Source organism: Dendrobates tinctorius, unplaced genomic scaffold (assembly GCF_039654945.1).
Source record: "Dendrobates tinctorius isolate UK_male_01 unplaced genomic scaffold, ASM3965494v1 ptg000043l, whole genome shotgun sequence".
In the NCBI taxonomy this organism is placed as follows: Eukaryota; Metazoa; Chordata; class Amphibia; order Anura; family Dendrobatidae; genus Dendrobates; species Dendrobates tinctorius.
The window spans coordinates 9333387-9360204 of NW_027361711.1; the positions used below are offsets into that span (position 1 = coordinate 9333387).

A 26818-nucleotide genomic window follows, 5' to 3' on the forward strand; every position below is an offset into this window, starting at 1 on the left:
GTAGCATGTAGTATGTATGTGGTATGTATGTAGCATGCATGTAGTATGTATGTAGCATGCATGTAGTATGTATGTAGCATGCATGTAGTATGTATGTAGCATGCATGTAGTATGTATGTAGTATGTATGTAGTATGTATGTAGCATGTATGTAGCATGCAGTATGTATGTAGCATGTATGTAGTATGTATGTAGTATATATGTAGTATGTATGTAGCATGTAGTATGTATGTAGCATGCATGTAGTATATATGTAGTATGTATGTAGCATGCATGTAGCATGTATGTAGTATGTATGTAGTATGTATGTAGCATGCAGCATGTATGTAGTATATATGTAGTATGTATGTAGCATGCATGTAGTATGTATGTAGTATGTATGTATGTAGCATGCAGTATGTATGTAGCATGTATGTAGTATGTATGTAGTATATATGTAGTATGTATGCAGCATGCATGTAGTATGTATGTAGTATGTATGTAGCATGCAGTATGTATGTAGCATGTATGTAGTATGTATGTAGTATATATGTAGTATGTATGTAGCATGTAGTATGTATGTAGCATGCATGTAGTATGTATGTAGTATTTTTTTTTTTTTTTTTAACATTTAACACATTAGCCGGATGATGGGACTACTACTGTCCCATCATTGGCTAATGTGTCAATCACTGTCATGGTAGCAGGCATCGCCCGATGGGACTTGTAGTCCCATCGGACGATGCTTGCACAGACCCCCGGACATCAGCACAGCCCCCCGGCAGGCCGGCACAGCCCCCCGGCAGGCCGGTACAGACCCCCACAGGGTGCACAGACCACCGGCAGGCCGGCACAGCCCCCCGGCAGTCCGGTACAGACCCCGGGCAGTCCACACAGCCCCCCGGCAGGCCGGCACAGCCCCCCGGCAGGCCGGCAGAGACCCCCGGAAGGCCCGAAATGACGGCGCATCATGATGCGCACACACCGCGCATCATGATGACGTCAGGCCGTCAATCAACTGAACTTCCGATTCCGATGCCGAATTCCGATATTGAAAAAATATCGGAAGTCGGTATCGGAATTCCGATACAGCAAGTATCGGCCGATACCCGATACTTGCGGTATCGGAATGCTCAACACTAAACGGGACCCTTAGTTAAATCACAAATCCCACTATTGCAAGATGGATACAAGAGATACGGTACGCAGTGTCACTTGATAAGGTTCCTCTTGCAGTGTTGTAGTGTTTATATGTGTATAAGGGTTATGTTTATACTGGTGTGACATTAAACTGTCCTTTAAGAATGCTGAAGTTAAGACACTGTTTGTATAGCAACAAAGTGCTGTCTTAAAATTATTATTTATTACTTATCTGCTTACACTACACAAACTATTTACCTCTAATTTACATCATCAAGTGAATTAAATTAGTTAACAACTTATAAACCACTTATTAAAAAAAATATCAATTACACATTGGTGTAGGGACGAGTTTGCACTTTCTAGATTCTAAGCAATAAGATTTCTACTTACTGGATATTACATCAGTCTAGGTCGAGGAAAGTGGATGGAGCCTGCCATCTGCTGGTAACAGATGTTATTGCAGTCAGTCACAACTACTTCTATATTAACATTCACTTCATTATTATTACTATTATTTATTATAATAGCGCCATTTATTCCATGGAGCTTTACATGTGAGGAGGGGTATACATAATATATACAAGTACAGTAATCTTAAACGATACAAGTCACGACTGGTACAGGAGGAGAGAGGACCCTGCCCGCGAGGGCTCACAATCTACAAGGGATGGGTGAGGATACAGTAGGCGAGGGTAGAGCTGGTCATGCAGCGGTTTGGTGGATCGGTGGTTACTGCAGGTTATAGGCTTGTCGGAAGAGGTAGGTCTTCAGGTTCTTTTTGAAGGTTTCCATGGTAGGCGAGAGTCTGATATGTTGCGGTAGAGAGTTCCAGAGTAGGGGGATTAGAAGATAATCAGTTCCTTCAGCGACCATGAAAAGTCAAACGATTAGGATAGATGCAAATAATCCGTGCCCAATGCCCTAGCACAAGTCTAGACTTTTTACTAAAACACACGTCTTAAGTGGCTACAGAATTTATTTAGTTGACGTTCAGGTTTATTTCCCAATACAAAAGGGTGTAACCTTTCAATAGGATAGGAAATAACGTGCTGAGTGCTGGGGGTCCTACCACTGGGACCTTCAGTGGTCCTGGGATAAGGGTTCCAAACCCATAAAGAGAACTTGAAGCCTCATACTGAAAGGAGCGGAGGTGCGTATGCTTGACTACTACTCTACTCATTGTCTATGGCATGGGTTCACATACCACATGTGCAACAGCTTCAGGGGCCTGTAGGAGAAAAGTGGCCAATATCACTGCAGGTTTCTCACAACGTCTCTATTCTCAGTAGTTGCTTTCATACACAGTTATATACACAGACATGGACAAAATTCTTGGATCCCTTCTGTTAAAGTAAGAACAACTCAAAATGGTCACAGAAATAACTTACTGACAAAAGTAGCTTTCAATTTAAAATCACTGAATATCAACTAATGAAAATCAGACTTTGGTTCTGAATTATCGTTCAGCAGAAAAATTAAAAAATATATATATTTAAATGGCCTAGACACAAAATGATGGTACCTTTAACTTAACCCCTTCATCATATGGCAATTTTCTGTTTTTTTTTTCCTCCCCTTCTTCCAAGAGCCATAAGTTTTTTATTTTTCCACCCATATAGCCATGTGAGGGCTTATTTTTTTATGGGACAGGTTGTATTTTTGAATGACACCATTCATTCTACCATGTAGCGTACTGGTAAGCAGGAAAAAAAATCCAAGTGCATTGAAATTGTAAAAAAGCACAATTTCACAATTGTTTTTTTTATTTACCATGTTTACTATAATATAGTAAAACTGATCTGGCAATATGGTTCTCCAGGTAAGATACCATTTGGGGGAGATAAGATGTTGTTATGATCTCTTCTTATTTCACTTTATTGCAAGGTTGCGAAGGCCCAAAAAACATAATTTGGGCGTTTTGACTTTTTGTTACGCCGTTTACCAATCAGATTAATTTATGTTATTTTCTGATAGATAAGACTCTTATGAATGCAGCAATATCAAATATGTGAATTTTTTTTAAATTGTTTTATTTTTAATGGGGCAAAAGGGGGGGTGTGAGGGATGACAGAGATGTCTCTCCACTCCTGAAATGTGCCCCTACCCTTGGGATTCCACAGGATCATTGTTTTCCTTTAATTATATTCCAGGAAAAAGCCCTTTGAAACTGTGTGACTAGCAATTAGCACAAGGGTGTGAGCTCTAGTGCAGCTAAAGCCAAGCTGGATTTCTTTGCGTTTCTCAAGCACCACAGGTCACAGCAAGGCTCTCAGGTATTGAATCTGGAAAATGACCTATAATAACAGAATGCAATATCTCAGCCTAGCCGAGCACATTCTCGGGACCGGCTTTCCTTCCCCCACACGCCCATGCACAGCAGCCACCTGTAGACCCCTGTGTCATGGAGTTATGAAGCATAGCTACCAGGGATTGCATACGGTGGGCATATTTGGTCTCCCTGCGCAAATAAAATCCAGCAGAATACAGTGGCACCTTTGACGTTCCATTCAGAGCTTTGGGCGGAAAGTTATGAGCCTCCATGGTTCTGGACAGAAAATCATACTCTCCGATATGGGAGGAGAGAGGCTGTACAAGCCCAGGGGTGGGCACAGAGTGTGGGAGGGAGCAGCCTAGGAGATAAGAGGAGCTCCTCATTTTGAGCTTAGTTTTCTACTGGAAGGAGGATCCATTAGCTGACACGGCCAGGAAACCCCGTAAGTTAGATTTGGACCTGTGATCCATCAGCACCTCCCTGTGGTCACATGCTACATGACACGGTAATTGCAACTTATCTATACCCTATCCTTGCCTACACTTGTGACTATATACCTGTATATTGTTCTGCAAATATATACCTGTATATTTCTAGTGCGCTTTTCCGTGATTAAATATTAAATTAATCTTGGGCTGCTCTTTTATCTCGATACACGAATCCCCACGTCCGCACACTCCATTGGTTATTATACGCTACCTGGTTTGGTTTCTGACCTGATATAAGCTTGCTGATGGACGGGGATTATTTCAAACGAGGAACTGGTGGCAGCAAACCGTACTGTTTTAGTGAGGAACTCTGGCATTGACAGTCGGGAGGTGATATATATCCCCTCTCACTGGGAGCGCCTCAATAACTTGTACCTACAAGGGAAGCCTTTCTGGCGACTATTTGCCCTCGGTGCATTTCCCTGACTGACCTGGGGCAAGTGGTGGCGTCAGAGAGACGATCCCTGCTGGGTCCTTTTCTCCCCTCCCCCGAGGTGAGCTAAGTCGACACCCCCCTTCCCCTGTGCGACTCGTCACAGGGGGTGATTTGAATTTGTGTTTTTTCATTTTTTTGCTATTTTTCAATGCTTTTTTTACTTTTTACTGTGCTTAATAGTCAGTCTCCTTAGGGGACTTAAGGCTGCGGTGGTCTGATCGCTTGCACTATACATGACAGAGCATCAGCACTGCTGTGTATAGCGAAAATCACCTTTTCCTATGAACACCAGCCACGGGCGAGCTGGCTTTCACAGGAGATCGTAATAACAGGCATGGGGGTCATCAGCAGACTCACGGCTGTCTTGACAACTCTTCAAGCCTTCAAGCCTTGACAATGGGACTGTGGAATGACGCGCTCCCCTGCCCGGCACCTGTTAAATGCTGCTGTCAAAGACTTACAGCGAGATTTAACAGGTTAAAAGTCGCGGTTGGAGTGCAACTCCACTCATGGCTGTTAGAGAGAGCATCTTTTATCGACGCTGCTCCACTCGGTCTCCAGCAGTTTGTGACCTGCCGAATTGCTCGATTCTTAGCTAAAGTGAGCCAGAAGTCACTTTTCAATGCAAGACTATGGCAGAACCATTTTGGCAATCAAAAAATTGCATTGAGAGCTAATTACCTCCTGTCAGTCAGAAATTGCGGTCACAAGATGGTCGGGCCGGCAAGAGATGAAGACGGTGGAAGATGAGTATAATATTAGGTGCAAGGACTTTAAGTTTGTAGCTTGACTCCAGTGCTAAAGAAACGCTGGAGGGATGTTTTAACATGTTATTGCACAACCTTTTGAGGAAATCACAGCAAACAAACAATTTCTGTAACTCTTAATGAAAATTCTGCACTTGTCCTCAAATGTTTTAGCTCACTCCTCATGAGCAAACCGCTCCAGCTGTCTCATGTGTGAAGGTGCCTTCTCCAAATTGCTTGACTCAGCTCCTTCCACAGAGGTTCAATAGGATTTAGATTAGGGTTCATAAAAAAGCCAAGTTAGAATAGCCTAATGCTACTTGAATTCTATAATAGCCCTAAACCCCGTGTCTGCACATTGAGATTCTGATTTGGCTTTTATCCTAAGTCATATTGCAAGAGTCGTTAAAGGGTCGATAGTGACTTGAAAGATTCGTACTACCAACAAGTGGCACTATAGAGTTCAAGTCCTCTTTCTCTCTCTGAAGAGGCAATTTGTCTGTTGAGTATAAATATCTGACTCTTTAGATTTTGTATTACAGTATGCCTGATGAAGAGATCTGAGTAGTTTTGAAACCTTGCTATTACCAACTTTTCAGTTAGTCGTTAACCCCGTCCTGACATCAGACGTACTATCCCGTCCATGGGACCCGGGCCCCTATGCCCATGGACGGGATAGTACGTCTACCGCGATCAGCGGCGCCCACGTGGTGAGCGCCGCTGATCGCGGCCGGGTGTCAGCTGATTATCACAGCTGACACCCGGCACAATGTGTCAGGGGCGGTCACTGACCGCCCCGACATGTTAACCCCTTGCACACTGCGATCAAACATGATCACGGTGTACCGGGGGTTAAAGGGAAGCATCGGCAGGGAGGGGGCTCCCTCCGTGCTTCCCTGAGCCCCCCACGGCAGCGCAATGTGCAGCGCTGCTGCGGGGGGCTCCTTTCCTGCAGGCCCCCGAATCCAAGATGGCGACGGGGGCCTTCGGGGGCCTGCAGGAAGCTGGCTTCCTCAGTGCCTGCAAAGCGCAGGCATGAGGAAGCCTTCTGCACTGCCTGTGACAGATCGCTGATCTGTCACAGTGATCTGTGATGTGACAGATCAGCGATCTGTCACAGGACAGTGATGTCCCACCTGGGACTATTTAATAAAGTTAAGAAAAAATAAAAAAAAGTGTTAAAATAAATTTTAAAAAATTGCCAAATAAATTAGAAAAAAAAAAAAATATTCCCCCAAATAAATCCATTTTTTGGAAATAAAAAAAAAACAATAAAAGTAGACATATTAGGTATCGCCGCGTCCGTAACGACCCACCCTATAAAACTGTCCCATTAGTTAACCCCTTTAGCGAACCCCTTAAAAAATAAAAATAAAAAGCAAAGCAAAAAATAATGATTTATTATCATACCGCCAAACAAAAAGTGTAATAACGCGCGATCAAAAAGACGCATATAAATATCCATGGTACCGCTGAAAACGTCATCTTGTCCCGCAAAAAAAGAGCCACCAGCCAGCATCATCAGCGAAAAAATAAAAAAGTTATAGCTCGCAGAATAAAGCGATGCAAAAATAATTATTTTTTATATAAAATAGTTTTCATTGCATAAAACCGACAAAACATAAAAAAAGACCTAAATGAGGTATCGCTGTAACCATACTGACCCGAAGAATAAAACCGCTTTATCAATTTTATCGCATGCGGAACGGTGTAAACGCACCCCCGCAAAAGAAATTCATGAAACGCTGGTTTTTGTTCATTCTGCGTCATAAAAATCGGAATAAAAAGCGATAAAAAAATGTCACGTGCCCGAACATGGTACCAATAAAAACGTCAACTCGTCCCGCAAAAAATAAGACCTCACATGACTCAGTGGGTCAAAATACGGAAAAATTATAGCTCTCAATATGTGGTGATGCAAAAACTATTTTTACAATAAAAAGCGTCTTTTAGCGTGCGACAGCTGCCAAAAATAAAAACCGCCATAAATAGTAAATCAAACCCCCCGTTATCACCCCCTTAGTTAGGGAAAAATAATAAAATAAAAAAAATGTATTTATTTCCATTTTTCCATTAGGGTTAGGGCTAGGGCTAGGGTTAGGGTTAGGGCTAGGGTTAGGGTAGGGTTAGGGCTAGGGTTAGGGTTAGGGCTAGGGTTAGGGTTAGGGCTGAGATTAGGGTTAGGGGTGTGTTGGGATTCAGGTTGGAGTTAGAATTGGGGGTTTCCACTGTTTGGGCACATCAGGAGCTCTCCAAATGCAACATGGCATCTGATCTCAATTCCAGCCAATTCTGAGTTGAAAAAGTCAAACGGTGCTCCTTCCCTTCCAAGCTCTGCCATGCGCCCAAACAGTGTTTTACCCCCACATGTAGGGTATCAGCCTAGTCAGGTCAAATTGCAAAACAAATTTTGGGGTCCAATTTCTCCTGTTACCCTTAGGAAAATAAAAAATTGGGGGCAAAAATATCATTTTTGTGGAAAAAAATGATTTTTTTATTTTCACGTCTGAGCGTTATAAACTTCTGTGAAGCACTTGGGGGTTCAAACTGCTCATCACACATCTAGATAAGTTCCGTGGGGGGTCTAGTGTCCAAAATGGGGTCACTTGTGGGGAGTTTCAATAGTTTAGGTACTTCAGGGGCTCTCCAAACGCACATGACACCTGCAGACCATTCCATCAAAGTCTGCATTCCAAAACGTCACTGCTTCCCTTCCGAGCCCCGACGTGTGTCCATACAGTAGTTTTCTCCCACATATGTGGTGTCAGCGTACTCATGACAAATTGGACAACAACTTTTGGGGTTCAATTTCTCCTGTTACCCTTGGGAAAATAAAAAAATTGGGGACTAATTGATCATGTTTGTGGAAAAAATACGATTTTTTTATTTTCATGCCCTGGCCTTATAAACTTCTGTGAAGCCTTTGGGGGTTCAAAGTGCTCATCTTACATCTAGATAAGTTCCGTAGGGGGTCTAGTTTCCAAAATGGGGTCATTTGTGGGGGTTTCCACTGTTTAGGTACATTAGGGGCTCTCCAAAGGCAACATGACACCTGCAGACCATTCCATCAAAGTCTGCATTCCAAAACGTCACTACTTCCCTTTCAAGCCCCGACGTGTGCCCATACAGTAGTTTTCTCCCACATATGGGGTGTCAGCGTACTCAGGACAAATTGGACAACAAATTTTGGGGTTCATTTTCTCCTGTTACCCTTGGGAAAATAAAAAAATTGGGGACTAATTGATCATGTTTGTGGAAAAAATATGATTTTTTTATTTTCATACCCTGGCATTATAAACTTCTGTGAAGCCTTTGGGGGTTCAAAGTGCTCACCTCACATCTAAATAAGTTCCTTAGGGGGTCTAGTTTTCAAAATGGGGTCATGTGTGGGGGGTTTCCACTGTTTAGGTACATTAGGGGTTCTCCAAAGGCAACATGACACCCACAGACCATTCCATCAAAGTCTGCATTCCAAAACGTCACTACTTCCCTTTCGAGCCCCGACGGGTGCCCATACAGTAGTTTTCTCCCACATATGGGGTATCAGCATACTCAGGACAAATTGGACAACAACTTTTGGGGTCCAATTTCTCCTGGTACCCTTGGGAAAATAAAAAAATGGTGACTAAAAGATCATGTTTGTGGAAAAAATACGAATTTTTTATTTTCACGCCCGGGAGTTATAAACTTCTGTGAAGCACTGGGGGGTTCAAAGTGCTCACCACACATCTAGATAAGTTACTTGGGGGGTCTAGTTTACAAAATGGTGTCATTTGTGGGGGGTTTCCACTGTTTAGGTACATCAGGGGTTTTCCAATCGCGACATGGTGTCCGATCTCAATTCCAGCCAAAAACGTCAAATGGCGCTGCTTCCCTTCCGAGCTCTGCCATGCGCCCAAATATTGGTTTACCCCCACATGTGGGGTATCAGCGTACTCAGGACAAATTGCACAATAACTTTTAGGGTCCTGTTACCCTTGGGAAAATAAAAATTGGGGTGAAAAGATCATTTTTGTGGAAAAAATATGATTTTCCATCAGGCGCAATATAGATTCTCCTCAGTTCATGCGCAATGTGCCTGACAAGCACAGGTCAGAAAACCACCTATAGTAGCTACATATTTCAATTTCAGGACTATAGAAGTAGTCAGTGACCTTCATAGGAATGTATTAAAAGAGATTACACCAAATCAGATGCAAAAAAAAACATTTATTAACCATAAACTTATTAAAACTAAAAGTACCACTTTTCGGTAGTACCGCCAAATAGGCTCCAGTTATCTTTACTTAACTATTGCTTAAATATAAAATTATGGAAAAAAACTTAAAGGATATTGCACTTAGATGTTACTTAATTATTTTCTACTCATCTTCAGTGGTTTCAATTGCAGCAGAAGCAGCACAGGTACACTTAGAAAAGCAAGGCTGGCAGACGAAAGTTGCATGGGAAAGGCAGATTGATTCTTTACATATTTTGCAGTCATATTTAGAAAGCCTTCTGAAACCAGATACAAATGAGCAGGTAGTACAACTGCGTCTTTTAGAAGGTGGTAGAGTCGGTGTTTGTTCTGGAACGTCCTTGGGACGTCCTTTGTATTTTTATCTTTGCCCAAATAATAAGCTAGATCTGTGTCTGTTTCCTCTGTATCAGTGTCATCACCATCCTGCTCTGTTCCAGAATCAGTGTTACATTCTGCTACCTCATCTTCAGATGAAATGTCACTAGATTCCTCTAAATCCTCAGTTACTGCTGGTTCTTCCTCATCATCTTCTAACAAAAAAAATCTTCATTTCTTCTAAATGAAGGGGTTTAGATGAATCATACTGTTTTCTGGCCATTGCAGCAGAAAATCTGAAGCAAGAGAGAAAGAGTATGTGTTAGGGCACAATGTGCCTTAGAAGCCACCCTCCTTTTGTCTAAGAAAACAGTACTTATGTACACTAACTTAGCATTAATCCTTTATAAAACAAGCTAAATACACAATCGTGATGAATAAAAAAAGAAAATGCTAACCTTTCAATTTGTGTTGAAATCAGGCGCAATGTGCCTGAGAAGCCAAAGTGTTGATATCTGCTCACTAGAAGGTCTGCTGAGTCACTGTGATATCAGGTTTCACAGAGCCTGTAGAGTCAGGAGATAACTAGGAGGGGTAGGGTTTTCTGATAAGTGGGCAAGGAGAGAGAAGTGAAACTAATTACTGTGTGCCTGTCAGATCTATTGCGCCTGACGGAGGGTTTGTACCGCTGTATGTTATAAACTTCTGTAAAGCCCTTGTGGGTTCAAAGTTCTCACCACATATCTAGATAAGTTCCTTGGGGGGTCTAGTTTCCAAAATGGGGTCACTTGTAGGGGTTTCCACTGTTTAGGTACATCAGGGACTCTCCAAACGTGACATGGTGTCCGATCTGAATTCCTGCCAATTTTGCATTGAAAAAGTCAAACGGCGCTCCTTCCAATCTGAGCTCTGCCATGCGCCGAAACAGTCGTTCCCCCCCACATATCAGGTATCAGCGTACTCAGGACAAATTGCACAATAACTTTTGCTGTCCAATTTCTCCTGTTACCCTTGGTAAAATAAAAAAAATTGAACCTGAAGTATTTTTTTTGTTAAAAAAAGTTAGATGTTCATTTTTTTTTTAAATATTCAAAAAAATTCCTGTGACGCACCTAAAGGGTTAATAAACTTCTTGAATGTGGTTTTGAGCACCTTAAGGGGTGCAGTTTTTAGAATGGTGTCACTTTTGGGTATTTTCCATCATAGACCCCTCAAAGTGGCTTCAAATGTGATGTGGTCCTAAAAATAAAATGATGTTGTAAAAATGAGAAATCGCTGGTCAACTTTTAACCCTTATAACTTCCTAACAAAAAAAATTTTGGTTCCAAAATTGTGCTGATGTAAAGTAAACATGTGGGAAATGTTAGTTATCAAGTTTTTTGTGTGCCATACCTCTGTGATTTAAGGGCATAAAAATTCAAAGTTGGAAAATTGCGAAATTTTCAAAATTTTCACCAAATTTCCGTTTTTCTCACAAATAAACGCAAGTTATTTGAATGAAATTTTACCACTAACATGAAGTACAATATGTCACAAGAAAACAGTGTCAGAATCACCAGGATCCATGGAAGCGTTCCAGAGTTATGACCTCATAAAGGTACAGTGGTCAGAATTGTAAAAATTGGCCCGGTCATGAACGTGCAAACCACCCGGGGGGGGTGAAGGGGTTAAAAGGTATCAACCACTGAGGATTCTCAAATTTTAATATTTTTCTATCTAATTGCTATCATGTTACAAAGATATATTTTTCCTTGCCCGTCACCATTTATCAATAGATGGCAGCATCTGCACATAAATGGATCACAGAAAGTGCATTCCTATTATATGAGTTAGGCTGGAGTCACACTTAACGTATAAAAAATCGGTCCGATTTTGACGGCCAAGAATCGCACAAATGTTCCCCAAACAGTGATCAGTATGTAATCCGTTTGCAATGTGATGATGCGATTTCCTCGCATCTAGTATCCATGTGAAATCCGTATATCATCCGTATACAATGCTATTTTAACATGAGCTTTTACATACAGCAGTGTTGTGAATTCGCTTTCTCGCCTCCCTTTGTTTACTAGTGAATGTAGTGGAGCTGGTTGTATTGACAGAGGGTTTGCGAGTCCTCTTTCCGGGATTCCTCTGGTGGTTGCTGGAGGTAATGGAGCTGATCTAATTAACAGAGGCCTGCCACCTGATAATGAGGAGGATGACTGGAGATCTGGAGTTTCTGACTGGATTTAAGACAGCTGACTCCCTTTATCCCTGCTAGTGATTTTTTCCTGCCTCCGGAGGTCTTAGTTTCCAGCTCAGCCCCTGCATGCTCAGCTAAGTGTTCTTTTGCTATTGTTCACATATGATCTGGTTTTGTCTATTTCAGTTTTGTGTGGTCAGCCAGCTCCAGCTGGGGCTGTGCTGAATTTCCATCCTTATGTTACTGCTTGTGCCAGTTTGTTTTTGTTCCTTATTAGATTGGCCTCTTTTTGCTCTGCTTTCAGAATATACCAGAGTGCTGATATAGTGGGCGAAGTCTAGAGACTTCAGTGTTTTTCTATCAGACGTGTTGGGCATTTTTTGCAGGGTTTTTTGCGTGATTGCAGACAGAGTCTTTCCTTTCCGGTCCTGTCTAGTCAGTGTGGGCCCCATCATTTGCTCTGTCTATTTTCCTACCTGCGTTTCTGTTTTCATCTTGTCTCACCGACAATATATGTTTGGGGGTTATCTATTCCTTTGGGGTCTGCTCTGGGGCAATTTAGATTTTCCCTTTCTTGCTTTAGGCTTATTTAGTTCTCCGGCTGTGTCAAGGCATCTAGGATCATCATAGGTACGCTCCACGGCTACTGCTAGTTGTGTGGATAAGATCAGGGGTCTGCAATCCGCTTAGTTACCAACCTCTCTGGTTTTCTGTGGCTTAGCTTGGTCTTGCTTTCCTCCTCGGTGACCCAATCATAACACAGCAGTTCTCTCTATGTAAAAGCTCATGTTAAAATCGCATTGTAAAACACAACTGTAAACATCGTTTTAAAACCAAATAACATAACATATATGTATATAGATGTCAGTGACACACACATACATATATATCTTTATATTGCATAGAGAGATACATAGAAGAATAGCCGTTAAATCATTTGTCGGCTTCTGTAAAATCAGTGCAGGAGCCGACAGGATAGAAGGCATGGATTACATACAGTAAATCCATGCAGAATAGTTAGATATATAGATGTCTGTGAGCAATACAGTTAGTATAGTGTGTGTGCAAATTAGGGGACATGTATGTATTTAATAAAAGATTATTTTCAGGGAAAAATGACGTGGGCTCCCGTGCAATTTTTTGCGTCAGAGAGGGAAAGCCAGTGACTGGGTATATTAATAGCCTAGGAAGGGACCATGGTTATTGGTCCACCACTGGCTAAAAACATCTGCCCCCAGCCACCCCAGAAAAGGCGCATCTGTAGGATGAGCCAATTCCAGCACTTAGCCTCTCTCTTCCCAATGCCCTGTAGCCGTGGCATATGGGGTAATAGTAGGTTAATGTCACCTTTGTTTTGTAAGGTGACATTAACCCCTTTACCCCAAAGGGTGGTTTGCACGTTCATGACCTGGCCAATTTTTACAATTCTGACCACTGTCTCTTTATGAGGTTATAACTCTGGAACACTTCCATGGATCCCGGTGATTCTGACAATGTTTTCTCATGACATATTGTACTTCATATTAGTGGTAAAATTTCATTCATATAACTTGCGTATTTGTGAAAAAAATGGAAATTTGGCAAAAATTTTGAAAATTTTGCAATTTTACAACTTTGAATTTTTATGCTCTTAAATCACAGAGGTATGGCACACAAAAAACTTAATAAGTAACATTTCCCACATGTTTACTTTACATCAGCACAATTTTGGAACCAAAAAAGTTGAAAGTTAAAAGTTGACCAGTGATTTCTCATTTTTACAACACGATTTTTTTTAGGGACCACATCTCATTTGAAGTCACTTTGAGGGGTCTATATGATAGAAAATACCCAAAAGTGACACCATTCTAAAAACTGCACCTCTCAAGGTGCTCAAAACCACATTCAAAAAGTTTATTAACCCTTCAGGTGCTTCACAGGAATTTTTTGAATGTTTAAAAGAAATGAACATTTAACTCTTTTTCACAAAAAAATTACTTCAGGTCCAATTTTTTTATTTCACCAAGGGTAACAGGAAAAATTGGACTGAAAAAGTTATTGTGCAATTTGTCCTGAGTACGCTGATACCTGATATGTGGGGGGAACCACTGTTTCGGGGCACGACAGAGCTCAGAAGGGAAGGAGCGCCGTTTGACTTTTTCAATGCAAAATTTGCTGGAATTCAGATAGGACGCCATGTCACAATTATAGAGCCCCTGATGGGCCTAAACAGTGGAAACCCCCCACACGTGACCCCATTTTGGAAACTAGATCCCCAAAGGAACTTCTCTAGATGTGTGGTAAGCACTTTGAACCCCCAATTGCTTCACAGAAGTTTATAACGTAGAACCATAAAATATTTCCAAAAAAATGATATTTTTGCACCCAATTTTTTATTTTCCCAAGGGTAACAGGAGAAATTGGAAACCAAAAGTTGTTGTTCAATTTGTCCTGAGTAGGCTGATACCCCATATGTGGGGTAAACCACTGTTTGGGCGCAATGCAGAGCTTGGAAGGGAAGGAGCACCGTTTGACTTTTTCAACGCAGAATTAGCTGGAATTGAGATCAGATGCCATGTCACATTTGGAGAGCCCCTGATGTGCCTAAACAGTGGAAACCCCCAATTTTAACTCCAACCCTAACCCCAACACACTCCTAACCTCAGCCCTAATCCTAGCCCTAACCCTAGCCCTAACCCTAACCCTAGCCCTAACCCTAGCCCTAACCCTAACCCTAACCCTAATGGAAAAATGGAAATAAATACATTTTTTTTAATTTTATTATTTTTCCCTAACTAAGGGGGTGATAAAGGGGGGGTTTAATTTACTATTTTTAGCAGGGTTTTATGTTTGGCAGCTGTCATGCGCTAAAAGATGCATTTTATTGTAAAAATAGTTTGAGAGCTATACTTTTTCCATGTTTGGACCCACCGAGTCATGTGAGGTCTTAATTTTTGTGGGAAAAGTTGACATTTTTATTGGTGCCATTTTCGGGCACATGACTTTTTTGATCACTTTTTTTCTGATTTTTGGGACACAGAATGAACAAAAACCATCATTTCATAAATTTCTTTTGGGGGGTGCGTTTACACCATTCCGCGTGTGGTAAAATTGATAAAGCGCTTTTATTCTTCGGGTCAGTATGATTACAGCGATACCTCATTTATGTCTTTTTTATGTTTTGGCGCTTTTATGCAATGAAAACAATTTTATATAAAAATAATTATTTTTGCATCACTTTATCCTGCAAGCTATAACTTTTTTATTTTTCACTGATGACACTGTATTGTGGCTCGTTTTTTGCGGGACAAGATGTTGTTTTCAGCGGTACCATGGTTATTTATATACATCTTTTTGATCGCGTGTTATTGCACTTTTTGTTCGGCAGTATGATGATAAAGCATTGTTTTTTGCTTTTTTTTATTTTTATTTTTTATGGGGTTCACTAAAGGGGTTAACTAGTGGGACAATTTTATAGGGTGGGTCGTTAAAGAAGCGGTGATACTAAATATGTGTACTTTTATTGCTTTTTGTTTTTTTTATTTTTAAAAAATGAATTTATTGGGGAATATTATTTTTTAATTTATTTAGGAATTTTTTATAAATAGTTTTTTACATGTTTTTTTTTTTACTTTATTTTATTGTCCCAGGGGGGACATCACTGTCTTGTGTCAGATTGCTGATCTGACACTTTGCACACCGCTGTGTCAGATCAGCGATCTGAAAGGCTCTGCTGCAGGCTCTCTCAGCGCCTGCTCTCAGCGGCGCCTACACTGAGCGGTCCGAGACTACCCCTGACACATAGTGTTGTGCGTCAGCTGTGATACTCAGCTGACACCCGGCCGCGATCAGCGGCGCGGCGCTCCCCCCCGGGGGCGCCACTAGTCGCGCTGATGTACCATCCCATCCCGGTCATACGGGCCCGGGTACTGTGGACGGGATTGTACGTCAGATGTCAGAAAGGGGTTAAGCCCGGCTTAGTTATGGAGAGGTGTCAAGAGACCTATCCATTACTAATCCTATAGCATGTAAAGGGTTAAATAAACACACAGCCAGAAAAAAGTATTTTAATGAAATTAAACACCACACAGTTTTGCCATCTTTATTGTTCTGCTAATCCAGACGATGCCCTCGATCTCCTGTAATAAAGAAAAAATAAAAAGCCAACAATATACCATACCTGTCCGGCGTTCAGTCCCACGTCGTAATCCATATCTGGGGTTATACAGTTTACAACCGAGAGCAGTGCTAATGCAACCTCCCCAGCTGTAAACCATTGATGAATGAATGAGAAGCTGCCGGCAGCTCCATCAGTTACTACCGCTGACTTCACTGATGCTGCACAGCCTCACAGCCTGACCTGCGATGTACTCTGCAGCATGGGAAAATGAACTGTCATCTTACAGATGGGCCTTTTCTGGGGTGGCTGGGGGCAGATGTTTTTTTCCCCGGGGGGGCCAATAACCAGGGTCCCTTCCTAGACTATTAATATCTGCCCCCAGTCACTGGCTTTCCCTCTCTGGAGCAGAAAATTGTGCGGGAGCCCACACCATTTTTTTACCCGAGAATGATATTTTATTAAATACAAACAAGTCCTCTAATTTGCACACACACTATGCTAACTGTATTGCTCACAGACATCTATACATCTGCACACATTGTAAAAATTGTTGGTACCCCTCGTTTTATTGACAGAAAAAAACACAATGTTGACAAAAGAACTTGAATCTGACAAAAGTAATGATAAATTTTAAAAAATCTATGAAAATGAACAAATGAAAGTCAGACATTGCTTTTCAACCATGTTTCCAAAGATTTTAAAAAAAAATAAAACTTCCGCATCATGTTCCCACATGCTTTATGCATCCATTAGCCCTCTGTGTCTGTACTGATACACACTTAACATTATGGCTGGTCCATACAATCAGGGCAACTGTTACCACCCACCTTTCGTGTCTCCCTTTTTTTTCCTCATAGATTGTAAGCTTGCGAGCAGGGCCCTCATTCCTCTTGGTATTTGTTATAATCTATGCGATTATTGTTATGTTGTAATGTCTATTGTCTGTACAAATCCCCTCCGAAATGTAAAGTGCTGCAGAATATGTCGGCGCTATAGAAATAAAATTTATTATTATTATGAAATGGGCCTGGACAGAAATGATGGTACCACTGAAAATAATATGACAAAAGGGACATGCTAAATCAAGGTGTGTGGACTAATTAGCATCACAGGTGGTTACAATCTTGGAATCAGTGAGTGGGCCTGTATATAGCGCTACAGATACTCACTGTGCTGTTTGGTGACATGGTGTGTATTGCACTCCAGAGGAAGCGAAGGAAAGAGTTGTCTCAGGAGATCAGAAAGAAAATGATAGACAAACATGTTAAAGGGAAAAGTTATAAGACCATATCCAAGCAGCTTGATGTACCTTTGACTACACACAAATCATATTATTCAGAAATTTTAGCTCCATGGGATTGTAGCCAACCTCCCTGAACGTGGCCGCAGGAGGAAAATTGATGACAAATCATAGAGACAGATAATACGAATGGTAACAAAAGAGCCCAGAAGAAAAACTTCTAAACAGATTAAAGATGAACTTCAAGCTCAAGGAACATCAGTGTCAGATCACACCATCTGTCGTTGTATGAGCCAAAGTGGACTTCATGTGAGACAACCAAGGAGGACACCATTGTTGAAAAAAAATCATAAAAAAGCCAGACTGGTATTTGACAAACTACATGTTGACAAGTCGCAAAGGTTATGGGATAATGTCCTATGGACAGATGAGACAAAAATTGAACTTTTGGGCAAGGCACATCAGCTCTATGTTCACAGACGGAAAAATGAAGCATATCAAGAAAAGAACACTGTCCCTACTGTGAAACATGGAGGAGGCTCTGTTATGTTCTGGGGCTGCTTTGTTGCATCTGGCACAGGGTGTCTAGAATCTGTGCAGGGTACAATTAAATCTCAAGACTATCAAGGATTCTACAGAGAAATGCACTGCCAGTGTCGTAAAGCTTGGTCTCAGTCAGAGGTCATGGGTCTTGCAACAGGATAATGACCCAAAACACACAGCTAAAAATACCCAAGAATGGCTAAGAGGAAAACATTGAACTATTATGAAGTGGCCTTCTATGTGCCCTGACCTAAATCCTAAATCCTATTGAGCATCTTTGGAAAGAGCTGAAACATGCCGTCTGGAAAAGGCAACCTTCAAACACGAGACAACTGGAGCAGTTTGCTCTTGAGGAGTGGGTCAAAGTATGTACCTGTCTAGTGGTGCAGAAATCTCATTGACAGTTACAGGAATCGTTTGATTGCAGTGATTGCCTCAAAAGGTTGTGCAACAAAATATTAAGTTAAGGGTACCATCATTTCTGTCCAGGCCTATTTCATGAGTTTTATTTTTGTAAAAATTCTGTGGAAGCATAGTTGCAAAGCAATGACTGACTTTCATTTGTTCATTTTCATAGATTTTTTATTTATTATTTATTTTGTCAGATTCAAGCTATTTCTGTCACCATTGTGGGTTTTTCTGTCATTAAACGAGAGGTACCAACAATTGTGACCACATGTGTAACTATTCTGCATGGATTTACTGTATGTAATCCATGTCTTTGTTAGCCCTATACTTACCCAATCCTCCGCTGCCGGGCTCGCGTCCGCCGTTGCTCCCATTCAGCCTTCTTCCCTTCGCCTTCCTGGTCCGTCGGTTCGGCATGTTCTTCCTGTGTAGTCGGATGCACGCACAGTCTTCTCACGCATGTGCCTTAGGTCTTGACCTCGCAAACCCGAGTCCTTTATCGGGCAGCGTGACCTGATCCGGAAACACTGCCTGTCCAATGGGGGACAGGCGCAAGGTATTTCAGGCCGCCCTCCATTAGTGGAGGCGCCTGATTATTGTGTATGCTCTGTACTTGTACTTGGGCCCTTTTCTTACTGATCTGGTTTATTTGAGCTAAGCCTGTTCTCTTACTCTGTGTCTCTCCGTGTCTTTGCAGTGCCTGCACCTGCTCCTGTCCTCCGTCCTGTTGGTCCTCCGTTCCTCCTCATTCTCCATATACCTTCAGCCTCCGGACCCACTCCTGCTTTATCCGTCTCTTCTCCCAGCTCCTTCTGTCTTGTCTACATTTGTGTACCTTCCTTTTTGAGCCGACCCCTGGCTCCGGTACATGAGGTCCCGGACCCTGCCCCTAACGATCCCTGTATAGGGGTTGGTCCCATCTGGTGCGCTCACTCGGAGGAGGTTCGATACCACCGCCAAAAGGGTCCACTTTTGGTACTCGCCGTATTTGGCGTAACTGTCTTCTATCCTGTCGGCTTCTGCATTAATTTTACAGAAGCTGACAAATGAATTAACGGCTATTCTTCTATATATCTCTCTATGCAATATAAAGATACAGTGGGGCAAAAAGTATTTAGTCAGTCAGCAATAGTGCAAGTTCCACCACTTAAAAAGATGAGAGGCTTCTTTAATTTACATCATAGGTAGACCTCAACTATGGGAGACAAACTGAGAAAAAAAAATCCAGAAAATCACATTGTCCGTTTTTTTTTCATTTTATTTGCATATTGTGCCTATGTAAAATTTTTCTTTTCCCATTTCTTGTTGATGACAGAAATGTATGTTTTTATGGTCAGTGTATTGCCTAACTAAGGGTAGTTGATTTTACATACATTGGTTGCTCTGGGTCAATTTGGTTAGAGCCTAACATTTTAAACATGGTATTGCTTCTTAGTAAATCTGAAGGATGAGCACAATTTGTGATCTCTTAGGTGGCCCACAGCAACATTTTAAGGGTATTTGCTATAGACAATACAATAAGCATGGATTGGCACCAGCATGAGCACAGTATGTTGACAGGAGATGAACGCTTAGTTGTGTTTGCTTGTTAGAGTCTAAGAAGTATCATTTCTCCTTGCGGAGAATGACATGCTAAGCATGTCGAGATGAGGAGACTTAAAGCCGCAATTGTCCTCTGGGAAATATGCTAATTATGCAAATTGTCTCTTCAGAGAGGAAGAGGACTAGAACCCTAGTGCCACCTCTCTGAAGAGACAATTTGCATAATTAGCATATTTCCCAGAGGAGCATTGCGGCTTTAAGTCTCCTCATCTCAGCATGCTTGGCATGTCATTCTCCGCAAGGAGAAATGATACTTCTTGGATATCGGTCAGATGCCTCTCTCACAGCCAAGCCAGATCTCACACTTTGCACTGATGAGGGGCAGTACCCCGAAACAGTGTCTGCAAATTGAGATTCAGGCTTGGCTGTTATCCTAAGTCATGTAACAAGGCTCGTTAAAGTGTCGACATTGACTTTTAGGATTGCTACTTCCAATAGGTGGCACTAGAGTTCTAGTCCTCTTCCTCTCTGATGAGACAATTTGCATAATTAGCTTGTTAGAGTCTGCCTGCATTTCTGTGAAGCCGAAGCAGTGGCTGTACAGGGCCAAGCTGCAGACATTGGCCCAAGAGGCAACACTGAAGAGGATATGGCACTAGTGATGAGCAAGTATACTAATTGCTCGGGTTTTCCCGAGCATGCTTGGGGGTCCTTTGAGTATTTTGGCGTGCTCAGATATTTAGTGTGTCGACGCAGCTCCTGGGCAGGCTGAATACATGAATATATATGAGGAATGCCTGTTTGTGAGGGAATCCCCACATGTATTCAGGCTGTCTAGCAGCCACAAATCATGCAGCTGCGTCGACACAAAATAAATCTCCAAGCACGCCCAAATATTCGGAGGACACCCGAGCATGCTCGGGAAAACCCGAGCAACGAGTATACTCGCTCATCATTAAAGGGCACCCATAAAAGCTGTATGCTGTGGTAAAATGCTAATATCTAATCTGTCAGATAAAGTAGAAATACACAGGGTCTGAGCAAACCCCAAGGGGTGTCTGCCGGGGGGCACCTGGCATTTTGAAAAAGACTGTAAGATGATGGAGTACTAACAGATTGAAGCTCAACAGACCTTTTGGATTACTCAGCATATTCTCAAGTCATGAACACTGCTAAGGTCAGAGACTGTTGTTTTGCAAGTTAATTGACTGTTTATCAACCACTGTCTCTCTACATAAGAATTATAAAGGCACTGTGCCTCATATTGAGTTGTCAATCATTATGATGTATACCTCTTTGTGGGAAAGTAAAAGTCTTCCTGTTGGAATGAAAACTTAATTTTGTCCTTGACTTCTTCCTGCAATTTTACCCTCTACATTACATGCTGTTTCATATTTTGTCTAATCAAAATTAGTGACAAATATATTATTTGTTTACATGCTCCTTTTTTTCTTAGGACACCCACTTTTGCAGTTTCGTAGATGACCTTACAGAATATACAACAAAGTCCATATTGGCTGCTCCTGTAATGAACGGTAAAGATGTAGTGTCTGTTATAATGGCTGTTAACAAAAATAATGGCAGCAATTTTACCAAGAAAGATGAAGAGGTAAGACCAATCAGCTATTGCTATAAATGAAATACCACAATCTTTGTGTGTATGGGTATGTGTGTATGTACAGTATGTGTGTATGTAAAGGTATGTGTGTGTGCATGCATGTGTGCATATGTTTGAGTGTATGCATGTGTGTGTACTGTATATGCATGTATATGTATGTGTAAGGCGGCCAGGGTGATAGTCGTGGCAACGGGCTGTACGGTTCCACACCCTGGCACCCCACAGATAAAATTCAATGTCCCTTCTGCTGCATGTGCAGTGTGCGCAGCAGTGCACTCACGGTTACTGTCAGCATCCCCTTGGCTTCTGTCACTCTGGCTTCGCGTTCCTCAGCTCCACAAACCATTCCAGAGACAAAGTTCTTTTCCAAAGGTTTAACTTTACTAAGCAGGAGGGTATCCATCACATTTGCAGCACAACATACACAGAGCAGCATGTCCTGCACTTTCCCTGCCTTCCGGGCAGCCTCTGCTCTTCCTGACAACTCTGTTTCTCTTCTGGCAGTACCTGCCTCTCTCCTTGACAATCTCTGCCCCGTCCGTGCCTTCAGTCCCACCAGCTTCCTACCATTTCCCTGTCCGGTTTCAGTAGGAAAAGGTGCCAGGTTCACCATCTCAGTTCCATCTGCCCTGGTCATAGACCCCGGATCCCTCTTTGAACAGTCCTGTCTAAGCTGGTACCCACCTGCATGACTCTCAGCCTGGGGCCCCTTCCTGCCATAGCAGCTTTATCCCCATGGCTGGCAGACTGTCTGTTTCACTGGTGCATTTGACTCCTTACCCTGGGCAAGGCTGCCCGGACTCTGCTGCCTAACTAGGAAGTATCTCTCCTATATTCTATTGGTCTGCACTGCACTTCTCTAACTCCTCCCCACTGGGAAAACCCTTATTCTGCCTTTACCTAAACTAACACTCCTATTCCTATCTCTAATATGCCCCTTCTATTCAAACCCTACAATTGTTCTATACTAACTTATACCCAATTCTAGCCCTAATCTTATACACAGCACATTGTTATGATTGGGTCACCGAGGAGGAAAACAAAACCAAGCTAAGTCACAGAAAACCAGAGAGGTTGGTAACTACGCGGATTGCAGACAACTGATCCTAACCACATAACTAACAGCAGCCGTGGAGCATACCTACGATGATTCTAGACGCCTCGTCACAGCCGGAGGACTAAATAAGCCTAAAGCAAGAAAAGGGGAAATCTAAACTGCCCCAGAGCAGATCCCAAAGGAATAGACAGCCCCCACACATGTATTGACGGTGAAACAAGATGAAAGCACAAACACAGGTAGAAAAATAGGCTGAGCAAACGATGGGGCCCACACTAACTAGAAAGGACAGGAAAGGAAAGATACTGTCTGCCATCACGCCAAAAAACCCTGCAAAAAATGTCCCAACACTTCTGATAGCAAAAAAAACCCTGAAGTCACTAGACGTCACCCACTATATCAGCACTCTGGCATATTCTGAGAACAGAGCAAAAAGAGGCCAATCTAATAAGGGGAAAAAGCAAACTGGCTGTCTGGATAAAATGCACTAGTAACCTTTTTTTTTCTTGCACTGTGGTGTTTTCAGTTCTAGTTTTGCCCCCGGTGGCCATTAAGGTCATTGCACTTGATGTTTTCTTTGCTTTGCCTTTTGCCCCTGGTGGTCAGTGGGGTTATAGCAGCTTTTTGCCCCTGATCATTTGACCATCCCCTTTTCCTATATAGGGTCACATGCTCTATGAGCAGGTGTTGGTGATATTGCTCTTTTCCAACCAAGTCTGGTGGAGAAAGGAACTACAGAGAAGAGTTCCTGGCAGCTCAGGGGAGCTCTGGTGTATAGCTTCTGGTGGAAGCTGAATTCAGGTGTCGAGCTTCATGGGAAAGCTGCATTTTGGTGGTGGACTCTGTTGCTGGGAGCAATAGCAACAAAGCAAAGCTAAGTGGTGTTTCCCTGTTTGTATTTTTCTCTGGTGTGTATTAGTACAGCGGTGGGGCCAGTGCCTGCACAACCCAGCACACTAGCAAGGGATAGGTGTAGGGTGTGCTAGGGCGACAGGTATCGTGATCGGTGCCCGGTGCGGAACCGGCCTAGGGAACGTTAGGAGTGTGAGGGACACTGACTCGGGGGAGTGCAGGAGATCTCCACGTCCCCGTTCCCTATCACAGGGCCCACCATTGTAACTGTTTCCCTTCCCCTTGTCTTGTTGTTTTAGTTACCGGCCTGCGGATCATGTCACACAGGACGGGTCCACGTGACACTGGCACATACAGTAGCATAAGAGTGGAAATTCAGCACAGCCCCAGTCGGGGCTGGGTGACCACACTAAAACTGAATAGACAAAACCAAATCAAATGTGAACATTAGCAGAGAAAACTTAGCTTGAGAAGACAGGAACTGAGCTGGAAACCAAGACCTCAGGAGGCAGGAAAAAATCACCAGCATGGGAATAGGGAGTCGGCTGTCTTAAATCCAGGCTGAGACTCCAGATGTCCAATCGTCGTCCTCATTATCAGGTGGCAGGTCTCTGTTAATTAGATCAGCTTCATTACCTCCTGCCACCACCAGAGGGAGCCCGGAACGAGAACTCACAACTCCTCTGTCAGCGCAAACAGTTCCCTCACCAGAAACCAGAGGCAGACCAGAAAATGAGTTCACAACAGTACCCCCGCTTGAGGAGGGGTCACCGAACCCTCATCCACACCACCAGGCCGATCAGGATGGGCCCAGTGAAAAGCACGAACCAATCTATTGGAATGAATGTCCGAGGCAGAGACCCAAGAATTATTCTCCTTGCCATAACCCTTCCTTTTGACCAAATACTGGAGTCTCCGTTTAACCAAACGAGAATCCAACATTTTCTCTACCTCATATTCCACATTGCCTTTAACCAATACAGGGTCAGGAGGTGCCGCCATAGGAACTACTGGCTCAACAAACCTCTTCAACAGCGATTTGTGAAATACATTATGGATCTTAAACGTAACTGGAAGAGCCAATCGAAAAGAAACAGGATTAAGAATCTCCAAAATCTTATAAGGTCCAATAAATCTTGGCTTGAACTTTGGAGATGCAACCTTCATAGAAATATTCTTGGACGACAATCAAACCATATCACCCACTTTAAACAGGGGACCAATGGTCCTATGCCGGTTGGAAAATCGCTGGGCCTTTTCCTGAGAGAGTGACAACTTATCCACCACTTGGTCCAAAATCTGCTGCATTCTCTCTACCACAGTGTCCACACCTGGGTAGGCCGAAGATTCCACTTGCCCTGAAGAAAATCGAGGATGAAACCCAAAGTTACAGAAAAAGGGCGACATCAAATTGGCAGAACTAGCTCTATTGTTTAGCGCGAATTCGGCCAAGGGCAAAAATGAGACCCAGTCATCCTGATCAGCAGATATAAAACATCTCAAATAGGACTCCAAAGTCAGTTTTGTTCTCTCAGTCTGCCCATTGGTCTGAGGATGAAACGCAGAGGAGAAAGATAACTGAATTCCCAGATTGGAACAAAAGGTTTTCCAGAATCTGGAAACAAACTGGACTCCTCTGTCCGACACAATGTTCTCAGGAATCCCATGCAACCGAACCACCTGTTGTAAAAACAAGGGCAACAACTCTGAGGATGATGGCAACTTTGGGAGTGGTACAAGATGGACCATCTTAGAAAATCTATCACAAATCACCCAGATAACAGTCATTCTCTGAGAGACAGGGAGATCAGAAATAAAATCCATTGAGATATGGGTCCATGGCCTCTTGGGCACCGGCAGGGGCATCAACAACCCACTAGAATGAGAACAGGGTTTAGACCAAGAACAAGTCCCACAGGAGTGCACAAAATTCCTGACATCACGAGATAAGGCAGGCCACCAAAAAGACCGACTCACCAAATCTCTGGTGCCAAAAATACCTGGATGACCAGCCAATGCAGAGCAATGAACTTCAGACATCACTCTCTTCCTCCACTGGTCAGGAACATACAATTTTCCCATAGGACAATGCTCAGGTTTATCCTCCTGAAATTCCTCCAGGGTGCGTCTCAAATCGGGCGAAATGGCAGAAAGAACTACCCCCTCACCTAGGATGGTAGTAGGGTCGGTCACAATAAGAGAATCAGCAAAGAAACTCCTAGAAAGGGCGTCTGCCTTAACATTCTTAGTGCCCGGAAGAAAAGAGACCACAAAATTAAAACGCGTGAAAAACAAGACCCACCTAGCCTGTCTAGGATTCAAGCGTTTGGCCGACTCCAGATAAATCAAATTCTTGTGGTCTGTGAGGATGTCTAGCTCCCTCCAACCAATGTCTCCACTCTTCAAATGCCCATTTCATGGCCAACAATTCCCGATTCCCCACGTCATAGTTGCGTTCAGATGGGGAGAACGTTCAAGAAAAGAAGGCACAGGGATTCATCTTAGAAGTCACAGGATCTTTTTGTGACAAAACAGCTCCTGCACCAATCTCAGAAGCGTCTACCTCCACCTGAAATGGAAGTGAGACATCAGGTTGCCGTAAAACCGGAGCAGAAGTGAATCTCCGCTTAAGCTCCTGAAATGCTGAGACAGCCTTTGGAGACCAATTCAGCACATCAGCGCCCTTCTTGGTCAGATCAGTCAGTGGTTTGACAATACCAGAAAAGTTACCTATAAATTTCCGATAGAAATTAGCAAAACCCAAAAACTTCTGGAGAGCCTTCGAAGAAGTGGGCTGAACCCAATCATAAATAGCCTGTACCTTGGCCGGATCCATTTCAATAGTCGACGGAGATAAAATAAATCCCAAAAATGAAATCCTCTGTACACCAAAGAGGCATTTTGATCCCTTAACAAGCAGGGAATTCTCCCTCAAAATCCGGAACACAGTCCGGACATGCTCCACATGAGAATCCCAATCACTGGAAAAGATCAAAATATCATCCAGATAGATGATCAAAAATTTATCCACAAAGTCCCGGAAAATATCATTCATAAAGGATTGGAAGACAGAAGGGGCATTAGTGAGCCCAAAAGGCATCACCAGGTACTCAAAATGTCCCTCCAGAGTATTAAACGCCATCTTCCATTCATCCCCATGCTTGAAGCGAAAAAGATTAAACGCCACCCTGAGGTCAAGCTAAGGCCTGTTTCACACTTACGTTTTTCTTGTCAGTTGTAATCCGCCAAAAAGGCGGAGAATGGATCCGTAGGCGTCGAAATACCAACGGGAGCCACTGGACCGTTGGTGCGCCAGGATCCGCCGATCTGGGAAAGTTAAAGGAGCCGCGTTTAAAATAAATACTGCCGATGTAGCAGACGAGAGCCGGGATATCGCATGACGATGACGATGAGAGCCGGGATATCGCGGGACGATGAGAGCTGGGATATCGCGGGACGATGAGAGCTGGGATATCGCGGGACGATGAGAGCCGGGATATCGCAGGACAATGAGAGAGAGAGAGATATTCTCCAGCGGCCAGATTGGATTTAGGGTTAAATATGTAGCTAGAGGCAAAAATGCGGATCCGGCTCCCAAATAAACATTGCATTGTCCGTCCGGTGATGTCAGCGGATGCCAAAATTTTGGCGGATCCGCA

General features: G+C 42.9%; 1 protein-coding gene across 2 annotated transcripts in view; it reads left to right on the forward strand.

Moving 5' to 3' along the window:
* The window catches only part of PDE6A (phosphodiesterase 6A), a 268275-nt gene that overhangs the window by 84114 nt on the left and 157343 nt on the right, over window positions 1-26818 (forward strand). For both annotated transcript variants that reach the window (XM_073575291.1, XM_073575292.1), the window contains exon 2: window positions 21089-21241. In XM_073575291.1, coding sequence (XP_073431392.1) covers window positions 21089-21241 — 153 coding nt within the window. The remainder of the gene's footprint in view (window positions 1-21088; window positions 21242-26818) is intronic.